This window comes from Microtus ochrogaster, linkage group LG2, assembly GCF_000317375.1.
Source record: "Microtus ochrogaster isolate Prairie Vole_2 linkage group LG2, MicOch1.0, whole genome shotgun sequence".
In the NCBI taxonomy this organism is placed as follows: Eukaryota; Metazoa; Chordata; class Mammalia; order Rodentia; family Cricetidae; genus Microtus; species Microtus ochrogaster.
In genome coordinates, this window is record NC_022028.1 from 33,861,577 (window position 1) to 33,884,925 (window position 23,349).

A 23,349-nucleotide genomic window follows, 5' to 3' on the forward strand; every position below is an offset into this window, starting at 1 on the left:
AGGCCCCAGGGCTGGTCTGTAGTTCCCAGGGCTGGTCCATAGGCCCCAGTGCTCGTCTGTAGTTTCCAGGGCTGGTCCATAGGCCCCAGGGCTGGCCTGGAACCTGTCACACAAATCTTCTTATCCAAGGAAGCACTTTTTAAATGTAGTTTGTACTTGTAATCCCAGAATCGGGGAGACAGAGATAGATGGATCTCTGAGGCTCAATGGCAGCGAGTTTAGCCTACTTGGTGAGAGACCTTGTCTAAATAAAGCGAACAAAGTGGGGAGGAGGCTGGAGAGTTGCTCCGTGGTTAAGAACACTGGCTTCTATTCCAAAGGACCTGGATTCGGTTCCCAGCACTCATATGACAGCTCACAATTGTGATTCTGGTTCTGAGGTATTTGACACCCTCTTCTGGCCTCTTCAGGCAGCAGAATGTGACAACAAAACACCTTCACACATAAAACAAAAATTTTAATGATTTTTTTTAAACTAAAGGCAAATGATACCTGAAAATGGCATCTGAGATTTCCCTTTGACCTCCACACACATACATGCACATACATATACCCATCCACACACATACACCAAAACCAACCAACTGAAAAAACCCAAAACAAAAAATACAGGACCCAAGAGTCTATCAATAACCCCACCTCCTAGCAGGGCGCTTCCCTGCAAACCCAAAGACCCGTGGCTTGGGGCAGGGCACTTGTATCAACAGCAGCCAGCCCGGCTAAATTCCTCTCAAAAGTCTGGGGCATGTTCTTGACCTGTAAAAGGAAGACCTGGGGCCTCTGTTCTCCCTCTCCTAGGCTGGCAAGGCACACAGGCTGAGTGCTGAGGAGCGGGACCAGCTGCTGCCAAATCTGAGGGCGGTAGGGTGGAATGAACTGGAAGGCCGAGATGCCATCTTCAAACAGTTTCATTTTAAAGACTTCAACCGGGTATGTGGTGGTGGGGGGGGGCGGTACTAACCGGGCCACATTCTGTGTTCATGCCATGTCCTACTAGCCAAGGGAAAATACATTTCCAAGTGGCCTGCAAAGAGAAGGGCCTTGGGCCCTGCCTTCCCGGAACTCAAAGTCCTTGGAGGAGGCAGTCCTCCAAAGGGTAGCAAGTGCATGTCCTTCCAAAGGCACTTTAATCACAGCAGAATACTGGCCAGCACCAACCGCCTGTGCTGTGTGCACCACACTGGGGACGTGAGTAACACTAACACGGGCCTCAGAATGAGGGACAGGATGTCACAGGGGAGGTTAGAGCTCCAGAGGCCCTGGAAGAAGCTAAGCTATCCTCCTGTATCTATCAGGCTTTTGGCTTCATGACAAGAGTGGCCCTACAGGCTGAGAAGCTGGACCACCACCCCGAGTGGTTTAACGTGTACAACAAGGTGAGCCTGCCCCCTTCGTCTTCCTGAAGGTTTGCTCTTGGACCTGACCTGGGCCCTTCCTCACCAGTTAGCTGATGCCCCTTCTGTCTGATCCCCTTCCTAGAGCCAACAGAGACTCCCCACAAGACAGCCCATCTCAGTGCTGATAATAAGTGCAAAGTAAAATACCTTGAACGATTGTGATCAGACATTGGGAAGGGCACTGTTAATAGCACCAGCGGCTTTATTCCTGATGAAAGAACGAGAGAGAGCAGTAAGATGGAACTCAGTTGTCTCTCTCAGCAGATCAGACTGTCTTACGAACGTGCCGAGAGCGCTGCTGGACTGTCTATAAAAACATGAAGGATGTGTCTGGACGCCCACCTTCAGTTCTGATTTTAACTTTTGTCTTCAAAAAAAAAGTTTTAACATTTGTTTCGTGTAGTGTGTGGGCACATATATGCTGTGCTTGTGGAAGCAAGCTGGCGACTTGTGGGAGTCTGTTCTCTCCTTCTCCTCTGTGAATCCTGGAGGTTGAACTCTGGTTGTCAGGCCTGTTGGCGAGTGTCTTTTCCCACTGAGACATCTTGCTGGCCCCTGGCTTCCTTCCATTCTGTGAACTTTTTATCCTATTACTGAAATCATCATTATTTGGGGAAACTATTGAAGGAAAATGGTGTGTCAGCAGGTGTGTCTCTTTCTTAGAGCTGTCAGGAAAACAGTGACCAGCTACTGTCTTCGGGAGTGACTAGTGGCCAGTTCCTGTCCTCAGAAGGACTGGCTATTGTCCTGCTGAAAGCACAGCTGGTGGCTCTTGCTCTTCTGGAGGGTGCTTGCCTGCCGCTGAACTTCTGGTTTTCTCTCATTCAGGTCCACATCACCTTGAGCACCCACGAGTGTGCCGGTCTTTCAGAACGGGACATAAACCTGGCTAGCTTCATCGAACAAGTCGCTGTGTCTATGACATAGACCTGTCCTTTTTTAAAATTTCCTGGCGGGGGTGGAGATGGGGGATGGGAGGGCTGACTGAACAGGAACCCAGAGAGGAAACCAAGGAGGCTGACCATTGGTCCCTGCTGCTTGCAGCGAACACGATCTCCATTTAGGGATGAGTCCCTGTATTGGAAGATGTAGGTGTCAATGTCAGCAGTAAGGACTGCGACCTTTGCCTGTGTCACTCTCCTCACTGGGGCTCTGCCATGTTACACTACTTTGAATAGTTTCCCTTCCTCCATGGGCTTCCCAGCAGCGGTAGCCTTCTTTCCAGGCTGTATTTTCCTCCTTTTCTACCCTTTCTAGTTCACTGTCCAAGTAGCTGGGTTAAAGCATGACATAAAGTTCAATCTTAGACCCCAGAACTAAAACAACTCCCACTGTATCACAGAAACATGTGCTTTAATGCCTCTAATAAAACCATGCCATCAATTGGTTCGGCTTCTGGAACCTTCTTTTCCACAGGCCATGACAAACTGAAATCAATTATAGATTTTGGGGGTTTTGGTTTGTATTTTTGAGACAGGGTTTCTCTGTGTAGCCTTGGCTGTCCTCAAACTCAGAGATCCACCTGCCCCTGCCTCCTGAGTGCTGGGATTAAAGGTGTGCGCCGCCACCACCCGGACATAATCATGCTTAGTTTTGAGGGATCTGTTCTGGTTTTTGTGATTCTGGGAATCAAACCCAGGGCTTTGCACATGCTCGGCCAACAGGAATGATCCCACTAAGGTCACAAGCTTGTCACCAGCTAAAATGCAACTGAATAGAAACACATACTTTGTTGGGCAGCCAGGTAGGGTCAAGGTAGTGAGGGAAAGGAGGGAGTACAGTACTTTACCTGCAGGCTCATTATCATGAGGAATAATCAGACAGAAAAACCATGAACTGTTACAAGATGAGGTATGAGCTAAGGGGACACAGATGGGACTAATGCTGACAAGAAAGGATGCCAGTTATACTCCAGAGACCGGAACTGCTGGTGGTTCAGGAATAGGGCAGTGTGTTCATATAGCATGTGAACCTATATCTAGAAATGCAGTTTGCAACCATTATTTTCTTCTTTGTGCTATCATGGCTAATTTTCTATGAATGAACCTAGATATGCCCTGAGGTACCAGACATTTGACCAAATAGGATTCTGGCTGTGTTGGAGCAGAGGGGATCTGGATGAGGTCATTAAGCTTTAAACTGGTCCTTAGTAAAGCAGATTGCTCTAATATAGGTAAGGTTCGTTCAATCAGTTGAAGGCTCATCTAGAGCAAAAAGGCTGCCTATCCTTCACATAGAACTCTGGACTCCTATTTGAGCTGGGATTATCAGTACTTTCCTGACTTCGTGGATCTTGAGCTCTAAACTGGAACTGCTCCTCTAGCTAGCCAACTGGGCTTCCATTATCACTGGAACCAACCCCTTACCCAGTCCCTTTCTGTGTATACTTGTCATTCCCAATACACTTCCCAATTCACTGGCATACATCAGAGTCCAACAGCACATAGACCTCCAGTTCCGACGGCTTCTGCAATTCTCAGTCTTAGCAAAGGGTTTGCCTGCTGTTTACTCTACAGGGAGAGCAAGGTGGTATAATAACGGGCTATCTGGTACTGGAGCAGTTAAGGACAGTTTACACAGGTCAGGTCCCTAGCTAGCAATTCACAAGAGTAGAAAATGCCCAAGTGACAAGGTGGTAAGAATGGGAGCAAAGCCCAATCTCATCTCCACCCAGTGCAGGTAGAGCAGCCCACCCCACTGTAATCCTCACCTATGACCCCTGGCTTGCAGTCCAGTCAATCTAGGTAAGCTGGTCCTCCCCAGGGCCAGAAGAGGCAGACGGTGATGTTGAGAAATGAGCAATCTGTCTGCACAGCTCACCATCAAGACCACCCAGTGTTATAGGTTATCCAGGAGTGTTATAGGCCCCAAAACCAAATGATGGGCTTTTGACTCGCCAGACAGAGCCACGTTGTCCAGCTGGTGGGGGACCACCCAGACGGCTAATCCATCAGTATGTTCTGGTATAAGTGGATGGAAAAAGAGGTCAGGGCCATGGCACCCGGGAATTAAAGGCCAAGACTACAGACCTCTCTGGACAGACATAACCAGTTCCTGAGGCAACTGAACTCCCTGCTGAAGACTCAGACACGATGGACACGGCTGCAGGTATGTCACAACTTTACCTCCAAGGTTGAGGTGTGGGGGACGAAATAGGGGATTGCTTTCTGGTTCAGCAACTGCTGTATTGTGGTCTGTATAAAATGAACGCAACCATCCAATGATTAACAGTTTGGGATTTTTAATTATTAAACTGTTTAAGAGTTATTGCTGCAGTCAGGAAAGGGCATGGAGATGATGGGAAGGTTAGAGAAGACGAGACAGTTTTCAAAGAGGCAAGTACCATTTCCGAGTATAAAACTGGTGATATTAAAAGTGACATGGCAGTATATTCACAGTACTACCTATGTCTAATACAGAAACAAGACAGTACGGTGTTTGCAGAAGCTACTGTGGCATCTACTAAGCCACATGATACTAGACACTCCACCCACACTAGCTAGGCATGGCATGCACACACAAAGACACACACAATGACAGCCTGAAGTCACACTAAAGTTCCTAATCATAAAGTAGCTACAGCAGATCCCTCTGAAAAATACCATCACCCATACCAGCACTGTCACAAAGGAAGGGAGCAGATCAGTTCCTGGGTCCTCTGAGACTATGCGGGACCTGCTTCTCCATTTTAGGCACTGGCAAGCCAGTGGTGCCTGCTGGGTGGTCCCTGGACCTCTCTAGCATGATGCACTGTAGACCCAGAGATGAGTCTTGCAGAGCTCTAACCACTGGAAGTGCTCAGGAACTCAGCCTCTTTCTGACACATGCGAGCATCAAGCATCCCTGAGCCCCACAGTGCACTATAGAGCACACAGGAGGGAAGTGGACATACACACTCGCTATGCAATGAGCCGGCTAGTAACAGGTCTGGGGTCAGAACAGTGCTGAGGATCACCTCCCAAGGAAGAACCTGGTGGTTTGGCTCTCTCACAGCCAGCAATACTCAGGAATCCCTGAGAATGGGAGGGAACAGAGAAAGGCTCCTGCTGACTTGTCCTACACACAGACACACCTCAAAGACTGGTCCATTTCTGCCAGGACCTGGGTAATGAGTAAGTTTACTACTCACTGCTTGGGAGGAAGGCACATGGTATGATCATCGGAGGAGGACAGGGGCTTGGCCTAGATCAGAGGCCCCATCCCTAAAAGGGAGAAGCAAGTGGGAAGCTGGCACAGGGGTTGGTTCCGGCCCTGTATCAAGTCTTGTGAAGGAATCCCAGGCCCCAGGTGTAATGGCTGTAGCCCTGCCTTTCTACTCCAAAATGCCTCTCTTGTCCTATGCAGCTTCCTTTTAGCAGGGGCTGAGGAATACTCAGTACCTGAAGCTAAAATGCCATCGTACCTCTGGAAGCTGAATCAGGGGAAGAAGCAGGAAGAACACACTGATAGAGAAAGGGTCCCCTATACATCTTCACACCACTGAGGAAAGTCAAGGACACTTGGGGAGTATTTCCTTCAATAAAAACAGGTTCTCATGACATGACAGATTAAGGCAATGAGGAAGGGGAAGACCCCACCCACATGTGTGCATAGGTGTTTACCTACACTGCTATTCAAGAAAATACGGGAAAGGGTCTGGTTTCAGCTCATTGGGCCCGGGAGAGGGCTCAGGTATGACCTACCCCTATCCACAGGCAGCACCACAGCCAAAAGGCCCTGGAGTCACTGAAAACACCTTCCTTTCCTACCCTACAGTGTAGCAGGAACATGGGGAAGTATCACTGCCAACAGGCTTCTCCACTGATGGTAGCAACCAGGGTCATGCACAGAAGACAAAGGAGCACTTCAAACCCTGCTAAGGGACCGTGCTCCAGTTATGCAAAAAAAGAGGTCAATGACCTGGCCAACCTGTGCTTGGAAAAGTAAAACGAGTTGCAATGAAAGTGATCCTGAGAGTCAAGTGACATCTCCTGAAGCAGAGGCTGAAATAACCTCCTACTTGGGACGTGGAAACACCCACCGGGGAACACAGTACATAAAGGCCTCCTGCCTGAGAGCCAAACCATCGGACTGAGGTAGCAAAGGCACCCTCTTGCTATCTCACACTTTCCCTAGGAAATCAAGACAGGTCAGAGCCACCATACAATGATTAAGTGAAGATGATGCTAAAGACGTTAGAGGGGAATATGGTTAAAACAATTTTTAGGGTAACATTTATAACCAGGGCAGACTCATTGCGCAGTGGAATCCTTCAGGGTCTTCAAATTAAAAGCCACAAAAGGAAACAAAAGGAGTCCTGAGGCTGAAGCTATCTCATGGTTTATCGTATTGCGCTCTCAGGAGCAGGTCCAGACGTCAAGTTGTGTGTGGTCTGTTCCAAATGCCAAGAACCTTCTGAAGGCCTGAAGCTCCATGGAATTATCAAGGATCAAAGTTCAGCGGGGCTTTGGAGAACCATTCATCTGGCTGCCCTGAGTCACAGGGTCGGTACTATAAAGGCTGTCCAAGTAGACGGAGGATATTTCTGCAACCAGATTCCTGTCAACGGTTGCCTGGGCCATGCCGTAGATGGCACTCTGCAAATCCAACCAAGGACATATTATTAGTGACATAAGTATGACTGTCATTCATATGCACCTAGTCCCCCTTCCTAGCCCAGGCATCCAATCTTTCCATCAGAAAAGCAGCTGCCACGGGGTATTTTGCACAGGTACTTTCCAGCCTGGCTTTCCAAATACAGGAACTACTCTATGGGGTTTACTGTTTGGGGGCGGGGGAGTGCTTGCTGTCTTTACAGACAGGACGAGAGCCCTGCCGTTCAGCAGCTTCTGCTTTCCATCCCATCTGAGATACCCAACAAGAAGGAGCAGGCCCAGCAGCAACACTAACTGTTGAGGAGAGCTGTGCACTCTGAGCTGAGGCAGAAACAGCCTCAGAAGAGTCTGATCACTTCAGGTTCCCACACAACCCCCAATACTTCTAAGTGGGAATGCTCTGGTATCCTTACCATTCCTGTGGTCTTAGCTTTAGGATTCTTCATGATTTGTGTGACCGATTCCCGAATATCCTTTAGGAACTGGATTGCCATCCGCTTCCGAGTGTGTACTAACGTGATGCAGAAGTGGATGCTGTGGGAGAAGAGAGGGCGTGAGAGGACTCTGAAAAGAAAGACGCCCCACAATAAAGCCACCCCAGGGGAGGGATCACTGGAGTACTACTGCTCTCAAATCCATGGGTTTTTTTAAGTGAGAAAATTAGGGTTTTCCAGCATGACTAAGAACCGCTTTAACAAAATAAACACAGCTGGTTGTCTGTCTTGTCCCCATCCCATAAACTGTCAGTGATGGCTCCGTAAATCACGTGTGCGAGCAACGATGGGTACTAGGTTTTCATCTTAGAGGGTAGGCCCTGATGGGGAGAGAACCATAGAGCTGGGTCTTAAAGGGCTTCAATGCTCTTATGAAACCCTAACTCATGGTGGGGGGGGGGGGGCGCGCACGCCTTTAATTCCAGCACTTGGGAAGCAGAGGCAGGCGGATCTCTGTGAGTTCAAGGCCAGCCTGGTCTACAAGAGCTAGTTCCAGGACAGGCTCCAAAGCCACAGAGAAACCCTGTCTCGAGAGAGAGGGGGGAAAAAAAAAAACTAACTCACTTGTAGAAAAATGTGGTCGGTGATGACTGTGACCTGGGGAAGGCAAGCTATAGACAGGAGTACAAACAAACCTGCATGATCAGACCCTTTAGAGGGTTTTGTGCAAAATAAACATTATCCAGGTAACCGTACCTTAGAGAAGTGAGCTGACAGCTATGGACAAGATGGATCACAGAGGCCAGAGAAAGAACAGAGAGCCTTACAAGTGACAACTTGTCTCAGGAGGTTGGCAGTCAGTTCTACTTGAACATAAAGCAAAGCATTTTGTTCCTTATGTCTATGAACTCCAGTTGCTACCAATGTGCTGGGTTCTAGAAACTGAACTCTGTATATCGCATTACCTTTATTACTCAGCTCTTAAGGTCATGAAGTGAAAGGAGGAACAGAGGCTTTAAGCATACCTTTTGGGGAACTGCAAGTAGTTGAAATTCCACCCCTTTGCAGACATCATATTAGATAGTCGGTAGATGTCAAAATCATGGGAACCCAAAGCAATAACTGACACTTGAGGATCCCCCAAAATGAAGATGCCTTTGATGTTTTCCAATCTAAAAATAAGCAAATGAGAAAGAAATTGAGCCATATCCACCCCTCTGGTCCTTATCTCGGTTGATGAACACAGGCTACCCTCTGGGACTTTATAGTCTCGTCTTCTACAGAGGTCAGGCTGGGATGGGTGACTCTTACGGAGATCAAAATCCCAGAAGACCTAACCTCTGTCCAGAACCATCGGCTTCTCCCAGTCTACCCCACTCCCAAGTGTCTCCTCCCCGAGCACCATCTGGTAAAGGGCTGGTCTAAACCCGCCTCTATCAGGAGATGGTAAGTAGTCAAAGGGTGTGCTACCCAAGTACAGAGATGCCTTTGGCCAACTAGGAGAAAGCAAGAGACAAAGCAGAACCCCGTTTTCCACACATACTCTGACTTGAGGAAGCGAGCAGTTTTGATGATCTGTTTGGTAGCTTCAACATAGCCGTTCTCACCAAGGTGCATCAAGGTAGCCCAACAGGACGCAATGATGCCACCAGGCCGTGAGCCAGCCATGCTTGGAGATGCGTAGATGCCACCTTGCCAATCTACACCAACAAAGAACTGGTACTTCCTATACTTCTCGTCAGAGTACAACACCACTGATGAACCTTTGGGAGCATATCCGTACTGAGGGGAGAAGCAAAGAGGTCAGAGTGTGGTGGTGCCTGGCAACTCTGTCCACAGTGCCATACACAGTAAAGTCTGCTTTCTTACAGGAGTTCCATGATGCTTCCCATTCGGGTAAGCTTCAGATTTAACAGAGTTAATAGGCAGAAGGAACTCGGGGGATGGGTCCAAGTTCTTTTTGTCAGGGATGAGGAACTGAGATCCAACAAAAAAATTAAGACTAGGTTTCTTCTGTCTCTGAGTCGCTGGCTTTCCTTAGTTAAAATTCTTTCTCTGGGAAGCTGAGCACAGTGGACACACTTATAGTTCTAGCACTTTGAGGTGGAGAAGAGGATCAGGAATTCACGCTGTCTCTGACTACATAGTGAATTTCAAACCAGCCTGAGCTATATAAATATCTTGCCTTAAAAAGAAAACAAAAACTTCCTCTGGAATAACAAGTCAGTATGAAAATAAGGATAAATTTTTCCTAGTAAAAACCAGGAAAAAGAAAACTCAAGTCACTTGGAAACTCAAATTACTATCTGATCTGATTCTATGGCTCAACATTACACTTCTTAAGAATATACTGAGTCAGGGAGTGGTGGTGCATGCCTTTAATATCAGCACGAGAGGCAGAGGCAGGTGGATGGTGGATCTCCATGAGTTTGAGGCTAGCTTGGTCTACAGAGTGAGTTCCAGAACAACCAAGGCTATTACACAGAGAAGTCCTGTCCTGAAGATATACACACACACACACACACACACACACACACACACACACACACACGTATTACAAGATGGAATAGGTCGGGGCTGGAGAGATGGCTCAGAGGTTAAGAGCATTGCCTGCTCTTCCAAAGGTCCCGAGTTCAATTCCCAGCAACCACATATATATGTGTGGTCCAAAAGCAAAACAACCTATTCCATCTTTTTTAAAAAAATATTTATTTATTTATTATGTATACAATATTCTGTCTGTGTATATGCCTGCAGTCCAGAAGAGGACACCAGACCCCATTAAAGATGGTTGTGAGCCACCATGTGGTTGCTGGGAATTGAACTCGGGACCTTTGGAAGAGCAGGCAATGCTCTTAACCTCTGAGCCATCTCTCCAGCCCCGACCTATTCCATCTTGCAATACATTGTGTGACTCCACTCCACCTAGAGAACTCTTACCACAGCTAATACAAGTTTCATTCCGGACCCATATAGCAAATAGACAGATGGACAGTAAAAGGGGAAAGGACAAGGAGCTGTCCGGGTAGACAACTGTAACTGATATTGCATTATAGATCATTCAGAGTCTGAAAAACAAGTCTTCCCTGTGATCTAGTTTAAAACAAGCTCCAGCAACATAATCAAAACAAGGCACATCCCTGAAGCCATTAATACTTTTTTCCATATCTGGATAAACTTTCAAGAGTTGCCAACCAAGATGGATTTCGTTTCAGTCTACCAAAGGTGGCGAGAACCAACTGCTCCTGAACACACGGGCTTCTTTTTAAAAAGGACTCTGCTATTAGCACATTGTCACATAGGTTCAGGATCTCCAGTATCATTCCTCACCACTTTCAATAACCTTAAGACTTCAGAGATTTTTTGCACAATGGACCTGGCTGTTGGTATACAGGGAAATCCTCTCAGTATGAGCAAAGGCAAGAGCTCCTTTTCTCCGTGAGCTGTCCCCTCCACATTGTAACCACTACCTGACAGCTCAGCTGATGACAGACAAGAGTCAGACTTTATTACATAGTTGGTATGTGTGGTTGTTTGAATGAAAATGGCCCCATAGGCTCATAGGGACTGGAACTATTAGGAGGTGTGGCCTTTTTGGAGCAGGTGTGGTACTATTGGAGGAAGCATGTTTCTGAGGGTGGGGGTTAAGATCTCAGATCCTCAAGCCAGGTCTAGTGTGACAGATCCAGATGTAGAACTCTCCGCTACCTCTCCAGCATCATGGCTGCCTGCGTGCTGCCATGCTTCTTGCCATGATGATAACAGACTAAACCTCTGAACAGTAAGTCAACCCCAATTTGATGTTTTCCTTTATAAGAGTTGCCATTGCCATGGTCGTGGTGTCTCTTCACATCAAGAGAAACCCTAAGACAGTATACGTGTGTGGGGAGACTAATGTTTCACTCAACTCCTTTTGTGGAGAACAGCTAAACTCACCAACTGCCAGCAGCTGGCCACTTGCTTAACTCACCTTATGAGTATCTGCTGAGATGCTGGTCACACCTTTCACCCGGAAATCAAACGGTTTCTTCAGTGGGTACCCTGCTTTCTCCATAAAGATAATGAGGAAGCCCCCCAGACAAGCATCCACATGAAAAGGTATTTTGTATTTGAGAGCCAGCTAGTTAAAAAAGAACATAGGAGATTTATACATAAACCCTTAGCAGGATATGAATGGAAAGATAGGCTACTCTGAACTACACCCATAGGTGTCAAGTGGCTACCTGTACATTTATTTGAAGAGAGGGTCTCATGTACTCCAGCCTGGCCTTGAACATGATATTTAGCTCATGGAAGACCCTTCTGCCTCAGATGACCATGCCCAATTTCATGGGGTGCTGAAAATCAAAACCAGGACTTGGTGCTGGCCTGGAGTACACTCTACCAACTGATCCACAATCCCAAACCCCAAAGAGTTATTTTTAACATTTTTAAATGAAGTTTATTTTTCATGTATATTTAGTCTTCAAAAGAATCCATCTGAAATGTACTGCATGTAATTTGTATTTAAATATGCCTTGACCTCAAGCTCCCCTACCCCATGTAAGAAATAGCAGAACTCTGATTTAATAGCCTGGGGGGGGGGGTTGTCTTACTTCAGTCGTAAGTGGTGGGCATGTTCCTAATGGCAGACTACTTCCTGGTAGGAATCTAAGCATCTATTTCAAAATACCTGGCTTATAGGCAGCCTGAGTCACGTACTATCCTTTTCCCAACCAAGATGCCAGTGACTTTAAGAGGCTCCCAAAAGAGGTGCAGGGGCCTGCTTGCCTTAGGATTGATGAATGCTAGCAATCTCTGCTATGTTCAAACCTAAAAATCAAAACTCCTTCTCTTCACATAGCCCTGTACATCACATCTATCTTAAGTATTCATCTGCATAGCCTGTTTCTCACCTGAGCCACTTCAGGAATAGGATCGATCACACCATGAGGAAACTGTGGGGCAGAACACACCAGCATAGCTGTGTTCCTGGAGATGGCTCTTCTCATTGCCTAGGGATTGAAAGTTTAAGAGAAATAAGAATCTTAGTCACAGCTGCTCATGTCTTTTGCCATAAGGACAATATAGACTACTGGCTCAGAGTCCAGGTTCGCAAGTGCCCCCTCTGTCTCGGCACCCTGGGAAGACTGCCTTCTGCTATGAAGGGTGCATGAAAGTCCACATGGAAACACTACCTGAGAGCAATGCAACCGCTATGGAAATAGAAACAACACTGAGCTGGGAGGCAAAGGAGGTAACTGTGAGTCCCAGACCCACAATTTACCAGTGAAGATTTAGTAAAAATCTGATTTAACCTTGCAACCTACAAATTCCAATAATGGAACAGCTTTGATAAATGAAAAGCTCCTCTACACATATTTGAGACATAAAAACATGGTCAGGTCCATGAAAGCGGGTGTTGGGGCCAAGCACATCCATGCTCATTTCACGAATAAAGAAAAGAAAGTAAAGATGTTGCAAGTAAAATCAGGTTCTACACCATCAGGGACCAGATCGTCCACCTGTTAGCACTAGAAATCTGGCTGTGTGTCACACTGTCAGTCTAGTTTCTGCTCCAGTTGCTCTACTCTGAGCAGGGGAGTCCGTCTGTGTAGGACTGGATGGTCAGTGTGACACTCTGCCCCGTGAACCTTCAGGACTCACCCGCACATTCACCTCCATGTTCTTGTCCACTGCAACACGTACAATCTTCATTCCAAAATAATGAGCTGCTTTGTCAAATGCAGCATGGGCACTCTCAGGAGCCACACTAGGTGATGGGGGAAGGGACAGAGAAATGCAGAGCACAGCAGGATCCAGCAGAACACCGCAGCAATGTAAGTAACCAGGTCAAATGTCTGAGTAATTTCCCTCGCACTATTATGTTTATACTTTCTTGGTATAAACAAAAAGAGCCATATTGATTTTCTGCAGACAATTTCTTTCTACTATTTAGGATATTATTCTGGCAACAGGAAGGAAATCTCCGAACACAAAAGGATACAAAGCAATGGCAGAGGGTTCAGATATGGGTATATGAGGCAGACCATCCCAAAGGACCGCTGAGAGAAGCAAGATGCAGATAGTAAGGCTGCCCAGCAGAGAGAGGCAACCACACCTCAAGGCCAGAGGGGGCTGCCCGCTCTGAACAATCATCAACCCATGGAAAACTAAAATCTGTCTCTCCTACATGGTTACAAATAGTTTTTGAATAATGTTCAAAGAGAAAACAGAGTCACAGGTACATATCTGCTTCCAGATATCACCATTAAGAGAAAATTCTCTACAATGACTAAGCGCCAAGCACCACAGGTTTACATGTGAAGATGGTGGTAGCAGCCAGGTTTGTTCTCCCAGGCAATTGGAGTCAGTTTGATGACATTCAGAGCAAAAACTACTTAGCTACCTATGCTTGGAGAAAAAAAACAAAAAAACACTAGCCTAAAAGGTGTAATATCAGTACCCTGTATAGAGGTGGACTAGAAGCAAGTCAGCCAAGAACCAAAATTATATCCACACCAAAAACAATAGTAGTAACTAAACCTAAAAATACAATCATTTTTAAATTCTTTCTTCTAGAAACATCTCTCAAATGGAAATGTTCCTACTTGAGGTAGTCTAAGACACTTCAGAAACATTCACTGAGCTATAGTGCAAAGACCGTTTCTTTAGGCTCTGGATAAACTAACGACAGAGGACTCAGTCCTCTGTCTCTTTTGGGAAAAGGATGTCATTCTCGCTAATGGTGTTCACTGTGTTTAAGCTCGCATAACCAACTGCTCCATTTAGAAGACTATTGGATGTGAAGGGGTAAGGGAGGAGGTACAGGGGCTGGGCCAGGGAGAGAAGGCTGGCATTGTAGGAGGAAGAGAAACAGACTGGGCTCAGCTGACACTATACTGCCTCAAACAGACAATAATCAGAGGGGAAACAGACGCACATACATACATTTCTGGAGTTTTGATCCCCTTCTCAAAGGCCAAGTCCCGGTAAGCTTTGCAAGCCATCAGGATGCTTTCTGTGCCCCCAGATGTCATCTACATGAAGAAAAGAAGTAAGTTAAGGACAGGGATCAGGAGGTACAGCCCACTTTGACCTGGAAAATGTTTGATGCAGACATAGACGAGGGCATGGGCAATGCTGCAGAGTGGACACTGTCCAGAAGGACAGTGTGGGTCAGAGACGAGGGATACAGGTGTGCCGGTGTCCAGCAACTAACGCTTCTGAAACCCGACGTGACATTCAGTAAACACACCCTATTACCTCACTATCTTTCAGTAATATCTGAGCTTGAATAATTTCCCAACGAGCTGAAAGCTACCGCACTGAGCTAGTAGGATCTTATCTTAGACTCAGCATCTCTGAAGAGTCCTACACTCTTGGGTTTTTCTTTTCAAGAAGAAAACTCAAGATCCTAAACAATTCATTCAGTGTTACCCATTATATTTGTTGATAAGTAAAACTTTCTGTACTTTGGATTATTAATTAGAGCTAAAATGAAAAATTATTACTGAATCTTCCTAACATCTACATACAGGCTAAAAATACCATGGTATAGAATTCCAGTGGTCAAGAGTTAGGAAAAAAATTAACTCAGAAAATTAAGTAATTTTCTTTGACTCAGGAAGCCTTTTATGAAACATGTGACCACCCTCCCTAAAATAGAATGGACACAGGACCCTTGTTTGTAAATCTCTATGCTGGAATGCTGGACGGTGGTGGCGCATGCCTTTAATCCCAGCACTCAGGAGGGAGAGGCAGGCGGATCTACTCTACAAGAGCTACTTCCAGGACAGGCTCCAAAGCTAGAGAAACCCTGTCTTAAAAAAAAAAACACCCTCTATGCTGGAAAAGACAGACTGCTAGTTGAGATTAACTCAACAAGTCAGCAATGACACTCTGTGGTCTAGCCAATTACTTCAGCGTTGTCACATGAGATACCCAGACAGCTGGGTAAGTACCAGGCCTTATACACTTACAAGTCTGACAATGACCTAAACAATAACATTTCCTAATTCCCTAGTCATCTGATCATGTGTCCTGTCTTCAGGACAGAAATGTAATTATGGACTAAGAAAACAGGCTACAAGTCACTTGTGTCTATCAACTTTTTTCAAAATATATAAAAATTTACTCTGAGGTATGTGTTTAAGGACATGAGACACTTTCTTTCAGATATGGCCGAACATGGTGGTATTTATGTAAGCCAGCCAAAGTACCTGTAATCTGATTTTTAGTATACGAATTTGTCCTCAAATCCATTGTGAATGAGGTAAATGAAGTTACTATAGGGAAAGATACTTTGAAGCAGAAGAGAAAGGCCTGAGAAGTGTTTAAGACCCACAGCTAGGCTCAGTCTAAAGATTTCCCTTTAATTTGGCCTAATCTTGCTTCTCTCAACAGCGAATCCTTTTTCACCAGGAACAGCTCATCAAGAGAGGCACACAGAGAGATACAGAGACAGAAAAGAGAATGAGACTAAGGGAGGGAGGGAGGAAAACAAGGAGAGCACTCTACAGAAGTCTAGACACAAGAAGGGACAGACTGGAAACTGAACGTCGTCCTTTCTCCTGGTCCCTGCCACACCACAGAGATAACTGGAAAGAGACGAGGCTTCACTGCAGCAGTAGGGCAGTCCTTAGGGTTGTGTTTCTGTATTAATATGGAAGACTGACTACTCATTACCTGAAAGAAACCAGAAAGGAAGCAACGACAACGGCAACAACCCCAAGGGCTCTGCGGTGCTCACCACCAAATACGGAAAGAGAAATTTATGTAACAAATTTCAAACACTGACAGGGAAGAGTAGCACAGGGCAGATGCAGAAGCACCACCAAACGGTGCCTAGTCAGCCCTGGGAATCAGGCTGTCAGCAGAGTCTTGGAAAGTCTCCCACTACGTCCTCAGAGAAACAGAGGTTTCCCTATTCTCTTTCTGTGTGTAGTGGACATGACTGATGGGGAGAAAGAAGCAACACAGAAAGACAGCAAATCTGACCCCTGTAAGAGTAAAGATCTCAGGGATTCGTGCTGGATTAAATCTCAAAGTAGACTACCCTCTTGCAACTGTGCGGAGAGAACTTTTAATAGAATCTCTGAAGAACAGACCCTGAAATTCTAATAGAGAAGGAACAAAACTTCAGGCAGCCGGGCAGACTAGTCACCCACCTTGAGTCAACATAAACAGACCACCAGGAGAGATTACTGTAGAACCAGGATGAAGCAAATGGCAACTACTGTAAATATAGGGCTGGGTATGAAAAATGAAAGCCCAACTCGTAAGGAAACAGCTGAAGCGGCTTCCTTATAATGGTGTCTCACCGCAGCAATTCTGTTCTCAACCTATGTGTTGAGACCACTGGAAAACACATATATCTGATGATCTTAGGAGCCCCCAACCACAAATGTACTTTTGTTGCTATTTCATAAGTGCAATTTCACTACTGAACAGCAGGTGTCTCAGTTCCTCAAGACCGGTGGAAATAAGTGTTTTCTGATAGTCTTGACCCACAGGTTGAGAACCACTGCTCTACCACATAATCATAATATCATAATGAATGCAACAGGAAATCAAAGTCATACAACAAAACAACAAAATGAGACAACAGATCAACAACAAAATAGCAAATGGCACTTACAGAAGGAGTAAATTTGTCAAGAACAGCAAGAAACAGAATAAGCACCCCTAAAAATAAAAAATTCTCACTCAAAAAAAAAAAAAGTTCTGAGATACACTTATAATGAATCCAGATCTTTAAAAAAAAAAAAAAAAAAGGTAACCACAGAAAGACCAATGCCTCTCTCTACTTAGAGAGCTGTGTGGTGCAGTCAATGCCTGGACAGCTGGAGATCCAAGGAAACATGCAAATACCTGAATAGCCTAGAAAAGATGGGAGGGTGGGACTGGAGAGATGGCTCGGTGGTTAAGAGCTTCCGCTGCTCTTCCAAAGGACTTGGGTTCGATTCCCAGCACTCATATGGCAGCTGGTAACTGTCTGTAACTCCAGATCCAACTTCCTCACACAAACATACATGCAGGCAAAATACCAACCCACATAAAAATTAAATTAATAAATAAATTCCTTAAAAGATATGAGGGTAAGAAGATTCAGAGGGCAAGGGGCTTTCCATTGATTTCGGCCTGTCATATAAGAAAAATATGACGGAGTTTCTATTTTCAGCAACATATAGTTAATACCCTAAGCAACTTTTCTAACATTAAAAAACTAAATAGTTTGACAAATCATTAAAAATTATATCTATCACTGAACTAGCATTAAGAACTAGCTAAACCCTAAAACAAAGTACAACCAAACCTGGATCTTCCCCTCTAACAGTGCATGGACCAGGGGTTTGCCCAAGGTCACAGTGCAACAGGAGACTGCAGAAAACCCCAAACTCCTTGCTGTACAAGAAATAAAACCTCGCTAGTGTGGAAGGTGACTTTTTTCAATGTGATGTTAGGGTTAAGAAAAGCACTTTAAGAAAAGAAAAAGCAGAAAAAGCCAACAGCCAACAATCACAACACTGGGGGTGGGGGGAGGGTGGGAAAGAGGCAGGGGTTTTAGGAGTTCAAGGTTATCCTCAGCTACAAAGGAGGTTCAAGGTCAGCCTGGGCTGTGAGACTCTTTCTCAGAATACCAAAAAGAAATGGGGGGAGGGGTAGTAGATCAATAGCTATGTAGATGAGAAGAGAAGGAGAAAATAGTCAAGTAGAGAAATGTGGCAAAATATCTGGTGAACCCAGTGTTCTTTAAACTTTCCTAGCAACTTTATATAGGCTTAAAGGTTTTTGAAAATATGAAGTTGAGGAGGAAAAATACCTAGAATATATACCGAAATGTTGACACGCAGGATTCCAGAAGTACGAGTAACATTTTCATATTCTACATACAACAACAATATAATAACCATATAGTAGACTATTTTAAAATGTTCATTACAAGTCACTTACACAACCACAGGAATCTGGTCCCCCGTTGAAAAGGGAACAAGTCATCCTTACAATTTCTGCCTCTAACTTCCGTAGTCCAGGGAAGATGTCCGGATGCAGCGGGTTGCTCCAGACGAACTCTCCATAAGCCTGCAAAGTAAGGCAAAGAGGTACAACATGAGATAGACTGTTACACTAAATACGGCGAAAATCATGCACCGAGTAAGGTGTTCAAGTTTTGGGTCCAACAGTAGGAACTGGAAAAAGGGTATGAACTATTCCCCAACTTAAAGATCAAAATATAACAGAAGAGACTGACCTGTACCTAAGTGATTTTACAATGTGATAAAGGAAGAAGTGTTGAAAGTATTCAACTATAGCACCAACGGATCATCAACACTTTTGAAGTCATACAGCTTTGCCTATAACTTTTAGCTGTACTGGTCAAATAAGCCCTCTGAGGCTCAGTTTCCTCACAGGCAAAGGGGACTAATGGTGTCTACCTTACAGGGTTCTAGCAATAATCAACGAAAACAACGAAACATGAAAAGCAATGACAGTTTGCCTGCCACAAAGCAGCCACTGTTGTTGAATTGATATGTGCTAAGGGACTCGATGAGGGACCTGCTAACATCCTGAGTGCTCTAGGTGTTTGGTGAGAGGAACCTCACGAGACGAATGGAAGAAAGAACGTGGACGAGCAAGGCACATGCCTACATGGGAAGAACATGCCTACATGGGAGGTACCAGGGATGGCTGGAACAACAGGTAGAGTCTGAATGGACAGAGACACATCATTCCTCCTGCATGAGAACCTGAGCTTCATCAACAGATGACGAAAAGTTTAAACACAGAGTTATGACCAGGATATTATATCAATATATAACTAAGTAAAACACTAAGGTGTGTGTGGTTTCACAGTAATAAACACAAGGCCTGAGAGACCACAACTTTAAGTCTAATTTCTTACAAGAGTGGCTTTCAAAACTAATAAGCTTGATAACAAATGGAAAAAGCTACATCCCTTCTACAGTTAGGACCATCTTGTGGGGTATGCTTTGAGAACGTTATGATCGAGCAGCCTTGCCCCGACTCCCTTATCAAACAACATTGGTTCTAGCATTAAAAACTTCTAATGAGCAGGGCGTTAATTGCTGGCACACACCTTTAGTCAGAGCACTTGGGAGTGATGGAGGAAGGTCATTGGTTAATTAAATAAAGAAGCTGCTTGCCCTGATAGGTTAAAACATAGGTGGGAGGAGTAAACAGAACAGAATGCTGGGAGGAAGAGGAAGTAAGCTCAGACTCGACAGCTCTGCGCTCTGGAGCAGAGATGCCATGCTCCCATCTCCAGGGCAGAAGCGAGAGCTCTGCTCTCTGAGACATACTCGATGAAGCTCCAACCCAGGATGGACGTAGGCTAGAATCTTCCCGGTAAGACCAGTGCTCACTAAGACCGGTGCTCACAGATTATTAGAGATGGGTTGATAGGGATATCAGAATTAGCCAGTAAGGGCTAGAGCTAAAGGGCCAAGCAGTGTTTAAATGAATACAGTTTCCGTGTAATTATTTCGGGTAAAGCTAGCCTTGCAGGCAGAGGGGTGCTGGGGACGCAGCCCCGCCGCACCTATTACAACACGGGAGGCAGAGGCAGGTGGATCTCTGCGAGTTTGAGGCCAGCCTGGTCTACAGAGTAAGTTCCAGGACAGGCTCCAAAACTACACAGAGAAACCCTGTCTCAAAAAAAACAAAACAAAACAAAAATTCAAATAAAACCCAGCAAAGTTCCAGCACTTAGGAGGCAGAGGCAGGAGGATCTCTGTGAGTCTAAAGCAGACTGGTCTACATAAGCAACTCAAGGACAGTCAGGGCTATATAGGGACCCTGTCTCAAAAAACATAAGCAATATCCTCAAATGGCAGGCTCCTTCACTAGGAATATGGCTTCCTCAGAGGACCCTGTAAAGTCCAGAGGTATAAATGACATTTCACCTTTTCACAGTTTGAAGATGCATTTGGCAATGTGCACATTCACCCATCTGCGTGAGAAGAAACTTTCAACAATAAAATTCCCTTAAGTGATATTATTATTCCTATCATTATTATTATAATTAAATGAACTAGGAATGGCACCTATGCACACAAGTACCCAGTGTTCACCTGCACCAGCAGCTCTGTGAGCTTCGGCTCCCCACTGTACACAGCTCCCGAGGCTTTCCCTTCTTGCCAGAAGACATCTGCAGAAAAAAGTCAAAGTTCCTCAGTCAGGAGCAGCATCACTGGGAAGACAGATAGTAACACAGACAGGATAGACAAAAACTTTAGAGCATATGGGGAAAAAAAAGCTTCAAGAACCAGACATATGGCTCAGCAGTTAATATGTATTCTCTTGCAGACGACCAGAGTTCAGATCCCAGTGCCCACATCAGGCAGCTCACAACTGTCTGTATCTCCAGCTCTAGGCGATCCAATGCCCTCTTCTAGCTTCTGAGGTGATCTGCACTCAAGTGTACACATTCCCACACAAATGCAGTCCCATACATATGAATTTAAAAAAATTAAAAAGAGTAAATGAATAAGTTGAGTGGAAATTCAATGCTATTCTTATGTTAAAAACCAAAAGAATTTCAATAATGCTTTACCACAGCAAAATAGAGACGAAAGGTTATTCATTAGTGTCAACAACTGCGGGAAAATAGGAACTGCATCAAGGTATAACGAAGACAGACAGTAATGCTGCCCTCACCTCACTCTCAGCTATTGTCTCTGAACATAAAAGTCACCCTTTGCCTCCATGTATTTCCTGTTCTCCATATGACCCTGTTCTGCAGCAGCTTCCCCATCCCCTCATTTCCCTATCCAGTCACAGAAAGAATAGGAACTGCTCTAAGCAGAGCTGACAGAAATGAGCAAGTGTGAAATCTCACTATTCAAACTCCAGAGCTGCAGCCAGAGCACAAAGCATACCAATGGAGGAGCACCTCCAGCTCAGGCCCCACCCTAATACACGCCACTGCAATAGCCACTTGCCTATGCCATAACATTCAAGAGTGGCATGGAGGTGACGAGACAAGGCAAGAAGGGTTCCCCACAAAGTTCCACTTGCTGTCCCAGAAAGGTTCTGTATTATACTAACAAATCTGTTGAGATGGGTCCTTCGGCTCTTTCTGCTATCACAAAGCTGCACCCCATTAAAAGTGGTCAGTGAGAGGGGTGTTGCAGAAACACACTAACTAAAAAGTGCACGGAACTACTGGCCCTCCAAAGCCCAGTTCTCCAGTTCTAACAAGAGCAGCCATGCGTCTCCATCTACGTTCACTCTTCCTACAGGACATGACTGTGTACCACATGTGTCTTCAGGCCTGTGGTCACCACGCCGACGGACAGACAGGATGCAGTTTCACATCCTGCTCTTTAACTAAAAGAATATAGCTGGGTTACGACATAAGAAATATAGGAAGCAAGGCAGCAACATGCCCTGAAAAACAGAAATCTACACAATACAGGTCCCAGGGTTGCTAACTATTCTGCGTCATCGCATCCTAGACCAGGCGTACTCAACCTTGTATACATTAAAATATGGCGCTGTCATCTACAAACGTGTTGAGCCTCACACACAGCTATCTTGGGAAACATGTTTTCATGGGCTACAGGTTGGACACACTTGTACCAGACTATATTTAATTCTACACTACATAATATCAAGAAATCTACAGATATCCAATAGAAAATTTAAAGGCTGTTTGTCAAAGTACAATCGGAATTGAGTCCTAGAACAGAAAAATGGATATGAATAGAAAAACTAATTAAACAGAATCTGTTCCTAGTTCACAGTGCTATATTAGCGCTTATTTTTCTAGTTTGACAAATGTAACATGCTTTACAATTAGGGTGAGGAGCACACAGGAAGCTGCTATTCCATTTTTGCTACTTATTTATAATTTAAAATGTCAAACTAAAAAGCGTATTTGGAAGGAGATGTTGCCCAGTTGGTCAGTGCTTGACTGGCATGTACTGGGCTGTAAGTTCAGTGCTAGCACTGCATAAACCGGGCACAGTGACACATCCTGCAATCCAAGCTGGAAAGTGGTAACAAGAAAACCAAATATTCAAGGTCATCCTCAGCTATCTTAAGACCCTGTTTCAAAAACCAAAGGCTTACCTATAACAAACATGCATGTGTTTATGTTAATAGCAGCAACAGCAATACTTAGCACTTACTAAACAAGTATTCAATGACATATGCCCGGTACTACATGTTTTCATATGTGATTTCCTTTAATCTTTTTTTAAGATTTTTTTATTATATATACAGTATCTGCCTGCTTGTATGTATGCCTGAATGCCAGAAGAGAGTACCAGATCTGATTATAGATGGTTGAGAACCACGGTTGCTGGGAATTGAACTCAGGACCTCTGGAAGAAGAGTCATTGTTCTTACCCTCTAAGCCATCTCTCCAGCTCTCCTTTAATCTCTTAATCTGACTTTTAGGGAAGTAGAGGTTGTAGAAATAAATTGGAGCACACAAAAGGTAAATGTCTCTCCCAAGGTCATATTAAAGTTGAAAGTCCAGGCATTTGTGAACCTGAATGATTCTCCGGTTATGCTCTTGAAGATGGTATGTGTCAATGCATATAGAAGACCAAAACATCTGTATAACTCAATAGGTGTAGACAAATATACACCCATACAGATCAATTGTACATTCATCCATCAACCACCTACCTATTTCTTTCTTTTTTTTTTCAAATTAACTTTTTTTTATGTTTATAGGTGTTTTGCCTGCGTGTATGTCTGTGTAACCATGTGCATGTCTCACGCCAGGGAAGCCAGAAGAGGTATCTGGATCCCCTGGAACTAGAGTTACAGATAGTTGTAAGCCACCAGGTGGGTGCTAGGAATTTCCCAGATCTCTGGAAAAGCAGCCAATACTCTTAAGCACTAAACCTCTAGTCCCTACCTACGTATCTTTATCATCTGTGTTCATCTTTGTTCATTTTTTGAGACAGT

The 23,349-nt window shown here is 44.9% G+C and overlaps 2 protein-coding genes across 2 annotated transcripts in view; one reads left to right on the plus strand and one right to left on the minus strand.

Annotated features, from left to right (window-relative positions):
- The window catches only part of Pcbd1 (pterin-4 alpha-carbinolamine dehydratase 1), a 4,378-nt gene extending 1,591 nt beyond the window's left edge, over positions 1-2,787 (plus strand). The window contains exons 2-4 of the mRNA XM_005360080.3: positions 799-930; positions 1,296-1,376; positions 2,226-2,787. Coding sequence (XP_005360137.1) covers positions 799-930; positions 1,296-1,376; positions 2,226-2,324 — 312 coding nt within the window. The 3' untranslated portion in view covers positions 2,325-2,787. The remainder of the gene's footprint in view (positions 1-798; positions 931-1,295; positions 1,377-2,225) is intronic.
- A 1,834-nt stretch (positions 2,788-4,621) lies between these two features.
- Sgpl1 (sphingosine-1-phosphate lyase 1) overlaps positions 4,622-23,349 on the minus strand; it is a 50,816-nt gene continuing 32,088 nt past the window's right edge. The window contains exons 6-15 of the mRNA XM_005360081.3: positions 20,499-20,575; positions 18,361-18,489; positions 14,356-14,444; positions 13,072-13,177; positions 12,321-12,419; positions 11,396-11,545; positions 8,969-9,207; positions 8,451-8,597; positions 7,405-7,525; positions 4,622-6,973 (exon numbers count right to left, since the gene is read on the minus strand). Coding sequence (XP_005360138.1) covers positions 6,833-6,973; positions 7,405-7,525; positions 8,451-8,597; positions 8,969-9,207; positions 11,396-11,545; positions 12,321-12,419; positions 13,072-13,177; positions 14,356-14,444; positions 18,361-18,489; positions 20,499-20,575 — 1,298 coding nt within the window. The 3' untranslated portion in view covers positions 4,622-6,832. The remainder of the gene's footprint in view (positions 6,974-7,404; positions 7,526-8,450; positions 8,598-8,968; positions 9,208-11,395; positions 11,546-12,320; positions 12,420-13,071; positions 13,178-14,355; positions 14,445-18,360; positions 18,490-20,498; positions 20,576-23,349) is intronic.